General features: G+C 40.2%; 1 protein-coding gene across 5 annotated transcripts in view; it reads left to right on the plus strand.

The window, feature by feature from the left end:
- Positions 1–12219, plus strand: part of LOC127008762 (myotubularin-related protein 4-like) — a 35800-nt gene extending 23581 nt beyond the window's left edge. For 3 of the 5 annotated variants that reach the window (XM_050881128.1, XM_050881129.1, XM_050881132.1), the window contains exon 16: positions 1449–12219. In XM_050881128.1, the coding sequence (XP_050737085.1) occupies positions 1449–1605 (157 nt within the window). In that variant the 3' untranslated portion in view covers positions 1606–12219. The remainder of the gene's footprint in view (positions 1–1448) is intronic. The other 2 variants (XM_050881130.1, XM_050881131.1) reach the window with 1 other exon arrangement.
- Positions 12220–14803: the final 2584 nt, after the last annotated feature.

Consider the following 14803-nt stretch of genomic DNA (forward strand, 5'->3'; position numbering starts at 1 on the left):
AGAGGCTCTAGTTATGACGTGCAGGGGCCATGAGACACCCCAGCGCAGTGCTCTACACATAACAGTTTGAGTCATTCAGCTCATGATATCATAGATTCCATACAAACACATTTTCAAAAGATCATTTGGCACAACTTTTTATGCTGCTGGTAATTAATACTTCTGTCTTGTCAGTAGAAAATACAGACACACACACACACACACACACACACACACACACACACACACACACACACACACACACACACACACACACACAGAAATACAGAGGTTTGGAACAGACTAAATGAAGAAATAGTATCGGCGAAGAGTGTGCAGAGCTTCAAGGAAAAGTTGGATAATTATAGTTACAGAGACGGGATCACACGAGCGTAAGCCCAGGCCCTGTAAAATTACAACTATGTAAATACACACACACACACACACACACACACACACACACACACACACACACATTCTCTGTTGTCATCTCTTGCATCTCCTCTTTGATGCACTGCAGGGTTTTTAAGTTCACATTTGCACTTTCTAGCTTACCAGAAGCATGATGGAAGATCCTTTACTGTTAACAGAGGTTCTGGGCTTTCTGAGAGCATTGTAAAGCTTGATGTAATATTTTCCCTACCTTTGTGATCATTATTGGCACCAGTTTGGACAAGTCTAGATGTGTAGGAATGGTTCTCCCCCGATGGAGGGATGTTATGTTGGGGCTGTCCTGCTTTCTCTCAGTCTTCCGCTGCATCCACACATGTGCACCACAGCAAGGCAGTGGTCGGCTCTGCACTAATCACACACTCAGGGCAGGGCTTCAGTGATGAGACGTGTTAGATTCCCGTTAGGTCACCACTGTCAGGATTGCACATCATGGGACCAGCCAAACCATATTGAGCTTTGACCATCAACTTAAAATTTAAAAAAACAAACAAAACGGCTGCCTTGAATAAGTTAGTACCAAGTTCCCCCCGGCCTCACTGGCTTGAGAGTTGCCACCACTTTGCTATTAAGACACAGCATGCAGTAAAGTGAGTTGAGTAGCCTGAAATGTAATCCTAGTGAAGCTCCTGAATGCAGAACACTGGCAGTCCAGGCTGTAGGCACACTATACTAACACCACACCTGTACATACCTTACTGTGAGTGCATTTCTGCATTCTGAAGACAAAACAACAGAGTTATTTTGTGTATGACATCTTCATAGCATGTAAGCTTTGAAAGCTTCAAGTATAAATTTGGTTTGAGAAGAATTTCCTCATTTTCTCCTCTTAGTTATCTGTGGAGACTTCTTAAAGCTTCCTTAACTGTTCACAGTGTCCAGGGAATAAAGTCTTATGCTACTCTTGAAAAATAATATCATCAATAGCAAGAAGTTCCTCCCTTTGTTTACACAGTGCATGATGCCTCTCATAGGATGCTGTAGAATGATGTTGATTTTGTCCTTTCTCATCCTTCCAGGAGCTGTGGTAAAATATTTTGTTCAGAATGCTCGGAGCACAGCATTCCCATCCCTCGGGAGCAGCTGTACCAGCCAGTGAGGGTGTGTGGGGCCTGTTTCTTTAACCTGGGCGTGGAGCACACAAAACCAAAGATAGTTGCTGCTGCTTCTAACTGAGCTGAGATACACAGATGAAAATATTGTAGTGCACCAACAGACATGGTGTTGGTATAGAGTTAAACATCAATTTTGCCATAAAATGTACAGTAAGTTACTTTAATGACTATTTCTTTATGTATCTTGTAGTTTTGCTGTAATTTGTGACTGTCCCAGGAATGTCGTTGACACCTGACTCTTTACTTAACCTTGGGCAGGCTCAGACGAAACCTGCAGAAAATTGCATCATTGGTGGAAAAATTGCATGTAATGAGAGCAGTAAATGAAGTATGTGTATTACTAACAATTCTAAAATGGCCATTGGTGTTATGGAAACAAAGGAAATTACTTATCGGCAAAGATTCAAGTCATGCAGCCTTAGGCACAAATATATGTATGTATGACCAGCCCCCCACACACTTATAATATATACATGTATATGAATGGGTACATTTTGTTAAAGGTCGCTCACGGATTTCAAAGATGAAGCTTTTTATTCTATATTTTAACGTGTCTTTAAAGAACCTGATAACCCTTTCTGTTGCCTTAACAGCCACCAACATACTGACTTGCCATCACTTGCGAGGGAACACCGTCTTAAAAAAATCAAATAAACTAACCTAACCTAACCTAACCTCTATACACCTAAACAGTCACACATCGTTTATAAATCATATGGCAGCCTATCCCGACACCCACTCCTGACCCTCCTCATCATCACCATCAAGTTAGAGCCATTTTTTCATTTCAGATTACGAGGGTCATTATTACTATCCACACCAGTCACTAGGACACTGGTAAACGTGGTAAAGGTCGGACTATTTGAATTTCGTGAGTGAGCCTTAACAGAATCGTGCCTGTGATTATTTTCCTTTCGTTTGAGATGCTTCCTGGCGCCGTGCCCAGTGTGGCGAGTAGTGTGTGCCAGCCAGGCCTCACTGTAGTCTTGTATGTACCATGCTTGCTTCACACTATGCTCTCATTGTCCCAAGGCTTGAAGGACTCCAAGGGGGACGGTTCTTGCTGTAAATACTGTGAACGGGATGTGGGTGGAAAATGGCTTGACTACCCAGAAGAGGTTGCAGGTCGTTGTGGAAAATGTTCGCCTGTTTGCAAAACCGTTATATCTCGGGCTATGGGTGTATGGCTTGTCTGGAGTTATGTTATTCTGATTCATGATTGCTGCAACAGTAACAAGTGTGTGTGTGTGTGTGTGTGTGTGTGTGTCAGCTCTGGAGGTGAAGATTTTGCTCTGGTGAATGTGTTTGTGTGTGTGTGTGACTATGTGTGTATATTTTCAGTATTATCAAGATTTGTATACTTCATTTATGTGTGATAGTTCAGTGACTGCAAACACCAGAAGCTATGTATGCATGTGTATATATATATATATGTATGTATGTGTGTGAGTGGTGTGTGCATGGGTGTATGTATATATTTGAGAAGGTGGGCAAGCAGACTGTCATTGGTGTGTTGGGAGCTGCTGGGGAAAGAAACAGGTCCTTGACTGTGCATATATGTATGACAACGTGTATATATTTGTTGGGAGATGATAGTTATTGTACATATACTATTTTTCAGTAACGAGGGATTGCCATAACAATGCCTCAAGCCGTGACTGAGAAGGTAGTGTCCTATACCCAGTCTGGGGGTGATTCCTCATGTTCCTCAAAAGGTCTGTCTTAGCAGTTGTCTGTCTGGCTGCCGACACTGTTGTGTGACAATAGTCTGGTCGTCTTGAGGATGCCTGTGATGCGGTGATGAGTGTGCGAGATAGTGCACGGATGAGTCAGAATGAAGCCGAGTGAGTGAGTGAGTGGGAGAGAAATAAATCATTGTAATCAGATGTAACGGCAACTGTGTAGGAAGGTGTGTTGTTGCTGTAGTGATGTCCAAACCCTCCAGATGGCTATATATTAACCCAACCCACCTCTCATGTATTTTGCAGAGTAATTAATGTTAGGTCTTTGATGTTCTAGCTCATTATCATGTTTTATCAGTACTCATGCTGTTGCTGTTTCAATATAATAATCTTGTAGCATCTTTCAGAGGTGTAAATTTGGGGATGCTGACCCAACTAATGTGATATAATGTAGAATGAATATAGGTCTATCTTTATTTTCATCATTACTATTATTACTATTATTATCATTATTTTTTTCTAGGGATTTCTTGCGTCCTTGGTAAGAATTGGAAACTCATGGTCTTGTGGTGTTAAAAAGGAGATACGATGAATTTCAACTCCTAGTGTGCTAGTCATTTGCTTTGCTCAACAGGCCATATGAGGTAAGAAATATACTCTCCATAGATATAGTTACACACATGTTGGTATTATAAGACACTTTTACTTCTCCCATCAGCTATTTCTAAAGGCCAAACAGAGTGCCAGTCGGGTTCTAATGAGGGTTTCTTGAGGTTCACGGTACAGAAGAAGGGTCAGACTACCACCAGGGTCATAAAACTACTGGAAATGCCCACAACTCCTACGAAAGCCTTGTCAAATATGTGTTCTTGGGCAGTGAAATGTCTTATAATACGACTCACAGACACACACACACACACACACACACACACACACACACACACACACACACAAACAATGTATTATATAGAGATAGTTATAATCTTTACAATGTTGAGGAGATTTCACCCAACAAAAGTATATAAGGCGTATGAACACTTCACTAGAGTTGTGTGCATCTGAAATTATTAAGTTTCCTATAATTTAAGAGTATTCCATTCACACAGATCTATTTTTTTAATCATAACTAAACTCTGGAAATCTATTTTTTATTTTCATATAGTTCTATCTTGTTTTTTGCACATGTTATGGTAAAGAAAACACTTGCCTTCCAAAGGTTCTCTATATAGTACACAAATGTATTCTTTATCCTGAGTTTCCTCGCTCTTCCGTCACACAATGTTTCTGGGTGGGACACACAGTGAGGACAGACACATTGAGACTAAGGGACACCAGACCAAAGCTGTAGATAAGGTTCATACACTAGGCAGAGGGGTCACGCACTCCACCACGGGACAGGCTTTCCGGCACACCACAGTCACACCCTACCAAGTGTTTCTTTACATTCTCCTCCTCTCAACATGATCAGGACCATAGTTAGACCAGAGGCTTGCTGGGTCAGACATTGAGAGATGCAAATTCATGGTTATTTCCAAGTGTACCACCAAGATCAGTCACTTTTCCATTGTATTTATGTTTGAAATTGGTTTTCCTTAATAGCGAACGTGTGAGATGTTTTCAGCAGGGTGGCAGAGCTGAGGTGCAGGGGTGTGATGCTGAGACCTAGTGGCAACAGTGGTTTTAGCAGCTTGAAGATTTCCGACAGAGGTTCTTTTCCTTGCAGTGGAACCCTAGAATGATGAACTTGCACTAATACAATCTAAAGCAATAGTTGAAGTTTATTCCTGTCCATATATGCTCAAGTCCCATTCCCATGCAGCCATAATACCCTTTCCAAAGTCTATGTTAAAAATGTCTTCCCTGTTGTACCATTTGTGAGTATTGTTATTAGGAAAACCTTCAATATGTCTGCACTTAGTTCCTATCTCCATCTAAGCATTGTGCAGCCTGAAGATATTGACACAGACTAGAGTACTGTTCACATTTACTCCAATATGAAGGTTCCACTGCAGTACTGTTTGCATATGTCTCTATACTCTATTGTTGCTTTCCATGGAAGGTAAGGAATTGATGTTTTCTGTTAATGTTACCCCGTGCACCTCGGCTCTAAGCGTGCACCTGCCATTGTATTTTAGTATGTTATGCAGAACTCAGGGTGTTAGTAAACCGAATGAATGAGTCAAGGTTTTTGTGTAGCAGATGCTTCCCCTAAGAATGACAATGAAAAGAGGATGAAATTGCTGTATTGTTAGCCACTCGTAACACTCTTGTAACATTTGCTCACATTGCCAGCTGTTAACTTGTCTTAATTTAACCAAAAATGCCATGAAATCAACAATGCCTCGCACCACCATAATGGACTCATTCCTGTTGGACTTGGGCCCACTGAGAAACTCGCTGCCTTCCCACGATGGACTGTAGAAACCTCTGTGTTGATTTGTTGATGTCCATTTGTGGCAATAATTTAGTATTGACAATTATCAGTCGAGTGCCCTGGCTGTACTGTACTGGCTTGTGGTGCTGTCAGTGAAGAGAGTATGTCATATTGAGTATTATGTTATCCAGTATTAGCACGTTCTGTCTTCTCTAAAGAAACAACACAGCTGACTCTTGTGCAGGAAGGGAAGGAGGCTGTTGCCCCTCAGAGCTCATTACCAGGCCTGTTTAGAACTTGCTCCTCACCTCCTGACATGTAAGCTCCAGACATCAGGCCACTAAGGTCCTGTTTTACTATTACAGGGTCAAGGTAAATTGTTTCTTGCTTGGTAGACAGATTACAGATTGCCTGTATGCTCATTCGAATCTCAGACCTTCTGGTAGTAATCTAGGGATTCTGCTCTACGTGTATTTCAGCATTCAGCAGAAATGTACTGGCTTGATCCTGGTGGGCAGCAATGTGTGATGTAACTATGCAGTGAAGCACTTTAAAAAGGCCTCATTTCTGGTTTTAAAAAATTCACTGCAAGTATACTACTGCACAACCATGAAAGTCAGCCTTCAGGAATACCAGGCAACCCACATCATCAAGTTGTTATCAACATTATATGTGGAGCATCAGACTTGCCTCACTGAATACTCATTTTGTTGACTGTACATACTCTGTTCTGTGACACTTAAGAACATATTTGATAGATTTGTCATCCCACTACAGTGGTGTAAACTTGGTCAGGGCGCTGCTCTAAATCTGTCTGAAACTCTCCCAAGCACTAGACTTGTAGCTGTGTCCTGACAGTGAGCACAAGCACTATCGAGCAGGGGTGTCTGTGTTTTGGTTCCCTTGATAAAGCCTGTGTCTCCTATTTACATCTCCGGGTGTTCTGTGCTTGGTGACAAGAGGCTTCCTTGTGGTCCATTATGGTGGGGCTGGATTGTTTGTTTTGTCCAACATTCACAAATTGACTTAGTGATGCCTGTAAGGTTATCAAGCATTATCGAGAATGCATCCATCCATAAATATATTCATATATACAGAACTTTATTTACATACATATAATGCTTGAAAACAAGTGAATTGGGAAACTACATTGACTAAATATCAGGTAGCACAGCCTTACTTCTGATTGTAGATATGTATCCTTAATAAGGAGCTAATATAATGAGATTTAACTCTGGTCTTGTATGCTTTCAACTTTCCATATCTTACAGCCTGTCTGGATAAGAAATGTGGTGTGCGTGTGTGTGTGTGTGTGTGTGTGTGTGTGTGTATATAATAGTATGGCACTGAAATTACTTTTCCTTGTGATTTACTTGATATTCCTCAGTTATTTTTATAGTTAGGGGCATAGATGGAAGGTAACTACATACTTGCAGTGTGCTAGCACGCTATACAAACAAGTTTTCATGTCGTAATACATCAATAACTGAACAATGATATATATATTCAAGAAGCTGGAACATGTACTGTATAAAGTAATTGTTTTGTACAGTATTCAAGTGTGAAATATGAGTTCAATAAGTGCAGGAAAATTCTTAATATTTCCCCAAAGTCACCATTGCAAGCTTAGTGCAAGTCATACCATCAGAGGCGGGTTTCTTAAGTTGATCCTCCGCACTGAAGGAGGTGTTTTGGCAGCCGTTTTGGCAGATAGTGGCAGCCCTCAGTGGGCCGGCCAGTGTGGCGTGACGTGTGTGTACCAATTACTGGCTTGTGCCACGGAGCAGCAAGGTGGGACTTCACATGTATGACTTTGTTTATCTTCACTTTTGAAAGCAATAGTTTTATGCACTGAGTTATTTATATCCTATACTTGTGTTGTATTTTATTTTGTTATCCACTACTATATAGTTTGCATAGTTTTGGGCAGAGATCTATGTTCTGTGTACATACTAGGCTCAAGGTGTGCAGGTAATGCTGTGTCTGCCAGGGGGTCTGGGGGCAGCCTCCAGACTCCCTGGCAGCCGCTGCAGTGGAGTATACTTATTAGGTCCAACTGAACATTGGTGATGTAGGTGATAATGCGGCTTACGTCAATAAGGCTTGTGATTAAACTTTCTTACTTCACTAGTCATTAGAACAGCACACAAAATCATTGACTTTTTATTAATACAGTATTTACTGGGGATGGAAGTATATTGATCATATTTTCTTTAATATGCCATAACTGGTTGGTGAATAATAAATATTTAGATGAGACTACCAATCTAGTTTGAAGACCATTTAGGCTTAGTAAATGTAAGGAAATATTGCAGATACATTCATCAAAGTATATGTCGCTATTTGACATGGATTTTTTTTTTTTTTTTTTTTTTTTTTTTTTTTACCCCCCAATATCGCCATTGAAGAAAAGGTGCATAAAAGTGTTAAGGAGGCACAAAAAATTACCTTTAAAAGTTGGCAGTAACTTGGACACTGAAAGTTGCCAATACCTGATGCAAATAGTACTCCGTAATTGATAATATTGCTGCTACTGTTATCAATTCATTTTTTATTATTATTATTATTATTATTATTATTATTATTATTATTATTATTATTATTATTATTATTATTATTATTGTGGAGCTTTAAATCATTGTCGTAAATTCAGTATCAGGGCAGTCTTACGTTCCTTTTCTTTGGCAGTTATCAAAGACTCCTTGCATTTGGACAAAGGAAACGTGCTTGAGAAATCCCATCCGCTTTCTAACACAGTCATCCCTGAGATTCACAAAACTGACACTCGCTTCTGGCCACTCGTTCTGCACTCTTTACACTGGAACAGAGCTTGACGGACTTTTGTTTTTCTATTTTTTATGCCCTTGAGCTGTTTCCATTCCTGTAAAATAAAGTCTCGCTCAAACCTGTGAAATCTGTGAATAATCTGAGCCCGTCCCAATGAATCTAATAGTAAGTGACCCAATATTGGTATTTGAAAACCACTTTAAATATCAAAGTGTGACCTGCCCTAACCAGTGAAATCTGTGAATAATCAGTACCCAGCCCAGTGAAGCTAATAATACGACATCAAAATGACCTGAAACCAATATTTGCTACTTGAAAACACCAACTATACCAACCAAGGAGAGTACCACTTAGCTCTCAATTCCCAACCCATTGAATTTAGTGATAAGTAACCTCAGAAATATCCAGGAACTCATTTTTTGTACCTAAAAGCACCATAAACATAATCAAAAGCATTGCACTGTATTCTGATTTAGGAGTTACATTTGTGGGATATCCAAGAACCACTAATACCAATACTCATAACCCATTCAACCCCATAAGGAAGAATAAACAGTTGATGAATAGAAGAATACTAATACTAATGGTCAAGGGTTAGCCTGTGAAAGTAAGGGGATGACTGTCTTAAATTCACATACAGACGAAAACCTCATTACCATCACCAAAGCAGGAGAGGAAACGATAAGTCCAAATGCATACTAGGAGTCATAGTGGTCAATTTCACCTTGTTTTTTTAATATCTTCGTAGCTTAGCATCAGCAATACGTAGAGTTGGATGTAACGCCAGGCAGTGTTGATGGTTTCTCGAGTTTATGATGTGTACGTAATTATGTCTTTTTATACGGTCTAAGTCCTTGCATCTGGGCCCAAGGGGAGGAAGAGGAGTGGCTATAAGAATGCATAGATTTTCATAACTTACCATCTTGTTTCTATGTTAATTTCCTTACAAGTGGAAGAAAAATATATTCCGAGTCACAGTTGCCATATTTGCCTCTGTTCTTGGATTATGAGGTTGGATACACCAGCAGTGGCATATTTAGATGTGTAAATGCCATGTTAAGTTTCAAAGCTGCATCTGGTCACTCCCTCTCTGTAATAAGCAAGTGTTTCAGGTGTACGAGGACTTGGCTGTATGCTATGTAATTCACTGATGCCCGAATGATGAACTATCTATCAATATAAAGTTAGTATCAAACTGATTTCATTGTGATGTATGTTCTGTTATTTCAGGAGTTTGACTCTCGGTGTTTAGCCATCGGATAGAATTTCATGAATGATTAGGCTTTGTAGATAAAGATGAAAGGGAAATTATATTTTATTAAACAAATTGTTAAATCTGTTTTAGCCACCCAAGTGTGCAAAGTGTTGTCACACATGAGGCCTGCAGGAGGTGGCAGCCGAGGTGCTAGTGTTGTGTGTGTGTCTGGCAGGCCACAAGTTTGTGCCCGGCACATGGCGGCCCCCTCCCATGGGGAGCAGCATTTCCTCAGAGCCAGGCCACAGGTGTGTCTTGTTGCCGGCCTTGAGGTCATGCACCCATCTGTTATCTAGTTTGTGTAAACCCCAAAAATCATGTTCGTAAATAAGCTTGATGTACGTCACCTTCAGGAAGGTAAAATCTGTATACATTCCCCACTTTATAAGGAAAAGAAAACACAGGAGATTATGACATAAGATTTATTTTGCAGCACAGAGCCTTTGTTGGTGAGCCAAAGAAAAGATAAATTGAAGCTGTTCTCTGAGTAGAGCCATGCCTGGTGCAAATCATTGAGGCCTTGACAGTCACAATGTCTCAAGACAAATCTTAGCATTATGTAGTTTGTGATAATTACTTTTAAAACGTGATTAAGGATAGTATATTTTGGGATCCCGGTACTGAGGATTATTTTGGGTTAGGGCTCAAAAGTTTAAAAGGTTTGGATTCTAATGATATTCATCTGTATAGGTTCAAGTATATCCACATTTCTTGGTGTCCTCTAACAATGTTTTGCTGGGCAGACCCATGTGTGTGTGTGTGTGTGTGTGTGTATATTGTGTGTGTGTGTGTGTGTGTGTGTGTGTGTGTGTGTGTTGGGGTGGAGTGCTGTGAAAGGTAGAGAGGAAGAACTCTTGAAGCAAGCTCACCTATGTGATGGTCATACTTACCTGTAGTATGATATGTGCCCCTCTGTGATGGTCCTTCACATCAGCTGTCTGGTGTTGTCATGTGCTTTACTCGGCTGGACGCGTAACAGAGGCCAAGGGTTTCCTGCGCTGGTTTCTCACAGCCTAAGGGTCAAGGCAGTCCAACACAGTCAATGTAACTGCCCACAGCAAATTATAGTCGCCATAGGTCATTTTTTTGACTCAACACGCAGTGCTATAGAGATTTTGTACTTAGTTTTCTTGATTTCTTAGTTCCTTTGTCAATATTGAACACTGTGAGGAATTTTCAATCTAGCGTTTCTTCTCATTAAGCGACATTAAAGAGATTGATTTCCTGTGTGGCTTATTCATATTTCTTTACTTTTCTATCAATGGCAACACAATACAAGGAAATTTCAGTATTTAGTGGTATTTTTTCTTCATTATGCATTACTAAAGAGATTTCATGGATGGTTTACTTTAATTTCTTAGCTTTTCTGTCAATGCCAAACACTATACAAGGAATTTTCAGCGTCTAGTGTAAGTTTTTTCTTCTTGAGACTCGATACTAAAGATATTTCCTTCGTCGTTTCCTCAAATTTCTTACCTACAATTATTATGAATCCTAAACACTATACAAGGAATTTTCAGTCTCGTGTTAATTTTTCTTTTCAACCATCACTGTTAAAGAGATTTCCTTCGTCAAGCCAAATTTATTACCTTCTAAAGTGAATCCCAAACACCATACAAGGAATTTTCAGTCTTGTTTTAGTTTTTTCTTCTGAACACTCAATACTAAAAAGATTTCTTCGTCAAGTCAAATTTATTATCTTCAAAAGTGAATCCCAAACACTATACAAGGAAATCTCAGTCTCGTGTTTGCTTAGGGTCTTACGAACTTGCCGTGTTGGACTGCCTTGCCCTCGAGACCACAGACTTCCCAGGGGAGACTGATGCACTACTTTGCCAAGGCATTCCATATCTTCTACCTTGAATATTTTGATTAGCAAAAATTGTTTTGTAGTCTATATAAAAAAGGTTATGTAATCTTACGAAAGCGAGGGACTTGTGTGCTTTTGATTGAAACTACTACTATTACTACTATATCAAACTCTTAATGAGAAGTTTATTGTCTTCCTGTTGAATTAGTCTCATGAATTAATTATTAGTCCTTGATGGTAACTGTGGCTCTCCCTGCTGAAGTGAGATAAGTGACATGGGGGCGATCTTGTGATATTGCCTCACATCGACCAGCTATTCAGGAGGCATTCTGAGGCAACTTTTCCAACTTAAAATTCAGAGTTATAACATTACGGTCAATTATTTTCATTCGTATTCCTAAGCTAAGCAATTATCAGCCTCTTGCAGACTCCTTACGTTCTTATGTTCTTACGTTAACTTCAATCTCAGTTTTCTTACGCATGTTGCTTGCCTCAAATTCATTAGGGAACGCCACAATTATTACGACCTGTGTGTTAGCCTTAGCAAGCATAGCAGCAAAGCTTTTCACAACATCGGAAAGAGAGGGAGAGAGAGAGAGGGAGATTAACGTTGAAAATTTACCACTACATATGTTGACTTATTAAATCATTTTGGAGTAGCGTTGTTAGGGGCACGCATCCTCACCAGTCTTGTGCACTAGCCTCTTGGAATCATTGTGTATGTGAATAATATGTTATATATCTGTAAATAAATGGCATAAGATTAACCATGGACCCATTGCATATACCTACCTCGGCTTTGATACCACACATTACCACCTCTCTCTCTCTCTCTCTCTCTCTCTCTCTCTCTCTCTCTCTCTCTCTCTCTCTCTCTCTCTCTCTCTCTCTCTCTCTCTCTCTCTCTCTCTCTCTCTCTCTCTCTCTCTCTCTCTCTCTCTCTCTCAAACTCTCTCTCTCTCTCTCTCTCTCTCTCTCTCTCTCTCTCTCTCTCTCTCTCTCTCTCTCTCTCTCTCTCTCTCTCTCTCTCTCTCTCTCTCTCTCTCTCTCTCTCTCTCTCTCTCTCTCTCTCTCTCTCTCTCTCTCTCTCTCTCTCTCTCTCTCTCTCTCTCTCTCTCTCTCTCTCTCTCTCTCTCTCTCTCTCTCTCTCTCTCTCTCTCTCTCTCTCTCTCTCTCTCTCTCTCTCTCTCTCTCTCTCTCTCTCTCTCTCTCTCTCTCTCTCTCTCTCTCTCTCCAAAAAGAACTTGGTTTAATCAGCTTCATTTACGGTAAAAATCTCATCTCCATATATAGATGACCTCTCTTCCCCTTTCTATCTATCTATCTATCTTTCTATTTATTTATCTATCTATCCACACGCCAAAAATGAATAGGCTAGTCTTATGCGGGGTTTGTAAGTTTTTCATTTATGCTAAACTAAGGTGTCATATCCCTATCTATTCCCCTCTAACAACTTCAACCATACTTTCTATCTATCTGCCTATCTGTCTATCAATCTATAGCTGTCTATCCACTAAGGAACAGCCTCATGCCGGTTTGAAGGTCAGTGATGCTGAAGAAAGATCTCTTCTCCAGATACGCCGTGGATGCTGCCAAGGTGACCAGGTAACAAGGGATTACTCCTTTCTTATTATAGAGGATGTTTGTAGGCTTTGCTCGATGAAAGTATTTTTAGTTTGTACTTAAATCACGCAAAAACTGAGACAATAAGCCCAATACACAAGAAAACAAGCAGAGGAAACGACTCTACTGCAGGGCGGCAAATGAGGATGAGGATAATCTTGCACGAGGGAATAAAACGTCTTGTGGCCCGATAAAATTACAGCATAAGAGATTCACACAGCAAGAAATATATGTGAGAAAATATATAGGGAAGCATTTATTGGCTTGGAAAAAATTATATAGTAGGAGTGAGCTATATGGCAAAAGGTTTTTACCTGACCAGGTGGCGGGCGACTTGACGCGCGGCCGGAACAGTGAATTATTCGTTTTTTAGTGAATCCCGCGTAAAAATGAGTTAAATGAGGACTCACATTGAACAAACTCGACCCCTAGATTAACGTGAACACAAGACCTAATAACAACGAGGAAACGAGGGAGTTAACTACACTTGCTTCGTTTAAGACTAACTCGTTATTTTTTTAATATTTTTTAGTGAATCCCGCGTGTCGTTACTGAGTGCGGGGTTGTACTTGATAGTGTTAAATTATAGTGAACCCGCGCTAATATCGTATAGTGTGTGATAGTGACCAGTGATAGTGCTTGAGAACGTTAGAACAGTAATGTGAGTATAGTGAACCAACGCTTGTGTCGTTACTGCGTGCGGGGTAGTGCTTGATAGTGTTAAAATATAGTGAACCAGCGCTAACATCGTATAGTGTGTGATAGTGACCAGTGATAGTGCTTGAGAACGTTAGAACAGTAATGTGAGTATAGTGAACCAGCTCTCGTGTTATGATAGTGCCTGAGAGCGTTAAAATATAGTGAACCAGCGCTAATATTGTATGTAGTTGCGTGATAGTGCTTGAAAATGTTAAAATAGTGGACAGTAAAAATAATGTTAATAGTGAATAGTGAAAGAACTAATAGTGAGGAGTGAACATATAAATAAGATAATATAAGTGTGGTTACTGAGTTACCTGGAATAGTCTACCCACCTAGCTACTTACCCTTCCTGCTTACCTGCCTACCTCCCCATCTACTTACCAGTCTACATCTACCTACGGACGCCTCGCACCTCGGAGGGACAACAGGTGAGGTAAGTATCGTTATTATGTTTGAAGTTCTTGGTTTTAATCCGTTCCAGAGAGTCTTGTTGCCTTTTCTCTTTGTTTTTATAATTATGTCATGTGTTTCGTGCTAAGAGTAATGGGGTATAGGTACGCGTTGCCTTCGTGCTCATCTCCGTAATGTCTCAAAGGGCATGAAATAACACCACAATATCGATTCAAGCCATTTTTTTCTTTCCCATCATTGTGTTTTATGTGTTTCGTGTTCCGAGTCATGTTAGGCTATAGCTACGCGTGGCCTTAGTGCCCATCTCCGTAACGTCTCAAAGGGCATGAAATAACACCGCAATATCGACTCAAGCCATTTTTTTCTTTCTTATAATTGTGTTTTATGTGAGTTTCGTCTTCCGAGTAATGTTAGGCTATAGCTACGCGTTGCCTTAATGCCCATCTCCGCAACGTCTCAAAGGGCATGAAATAACACCGCAATATCGACTCTAGCCATTTTCTCTTTCTTATAATCGTGTTGTGTGTGTTTCGTGTTCTGAGTCATGTTTGGCTATAGCTACGCATTGCCTTAGTGCCCATCTCCGTAACGTCTCAAAGGGCATGATGATTATGT

Source organism: Eriocheir sinensis, chromosome 38 (assembly GCF_024679095.1).
Source record: "Eriocheir sinensis breed Jianghai 21 chromosome 38, ASM2467909v1, whole genome shotgun sequence".
Lineage (NCBI taxonomy): Eukaryota > Metazoa > Arthropoda > Malacostraca > Decapoda > Varunidae > Eriocheir > Eriocheir sinensis.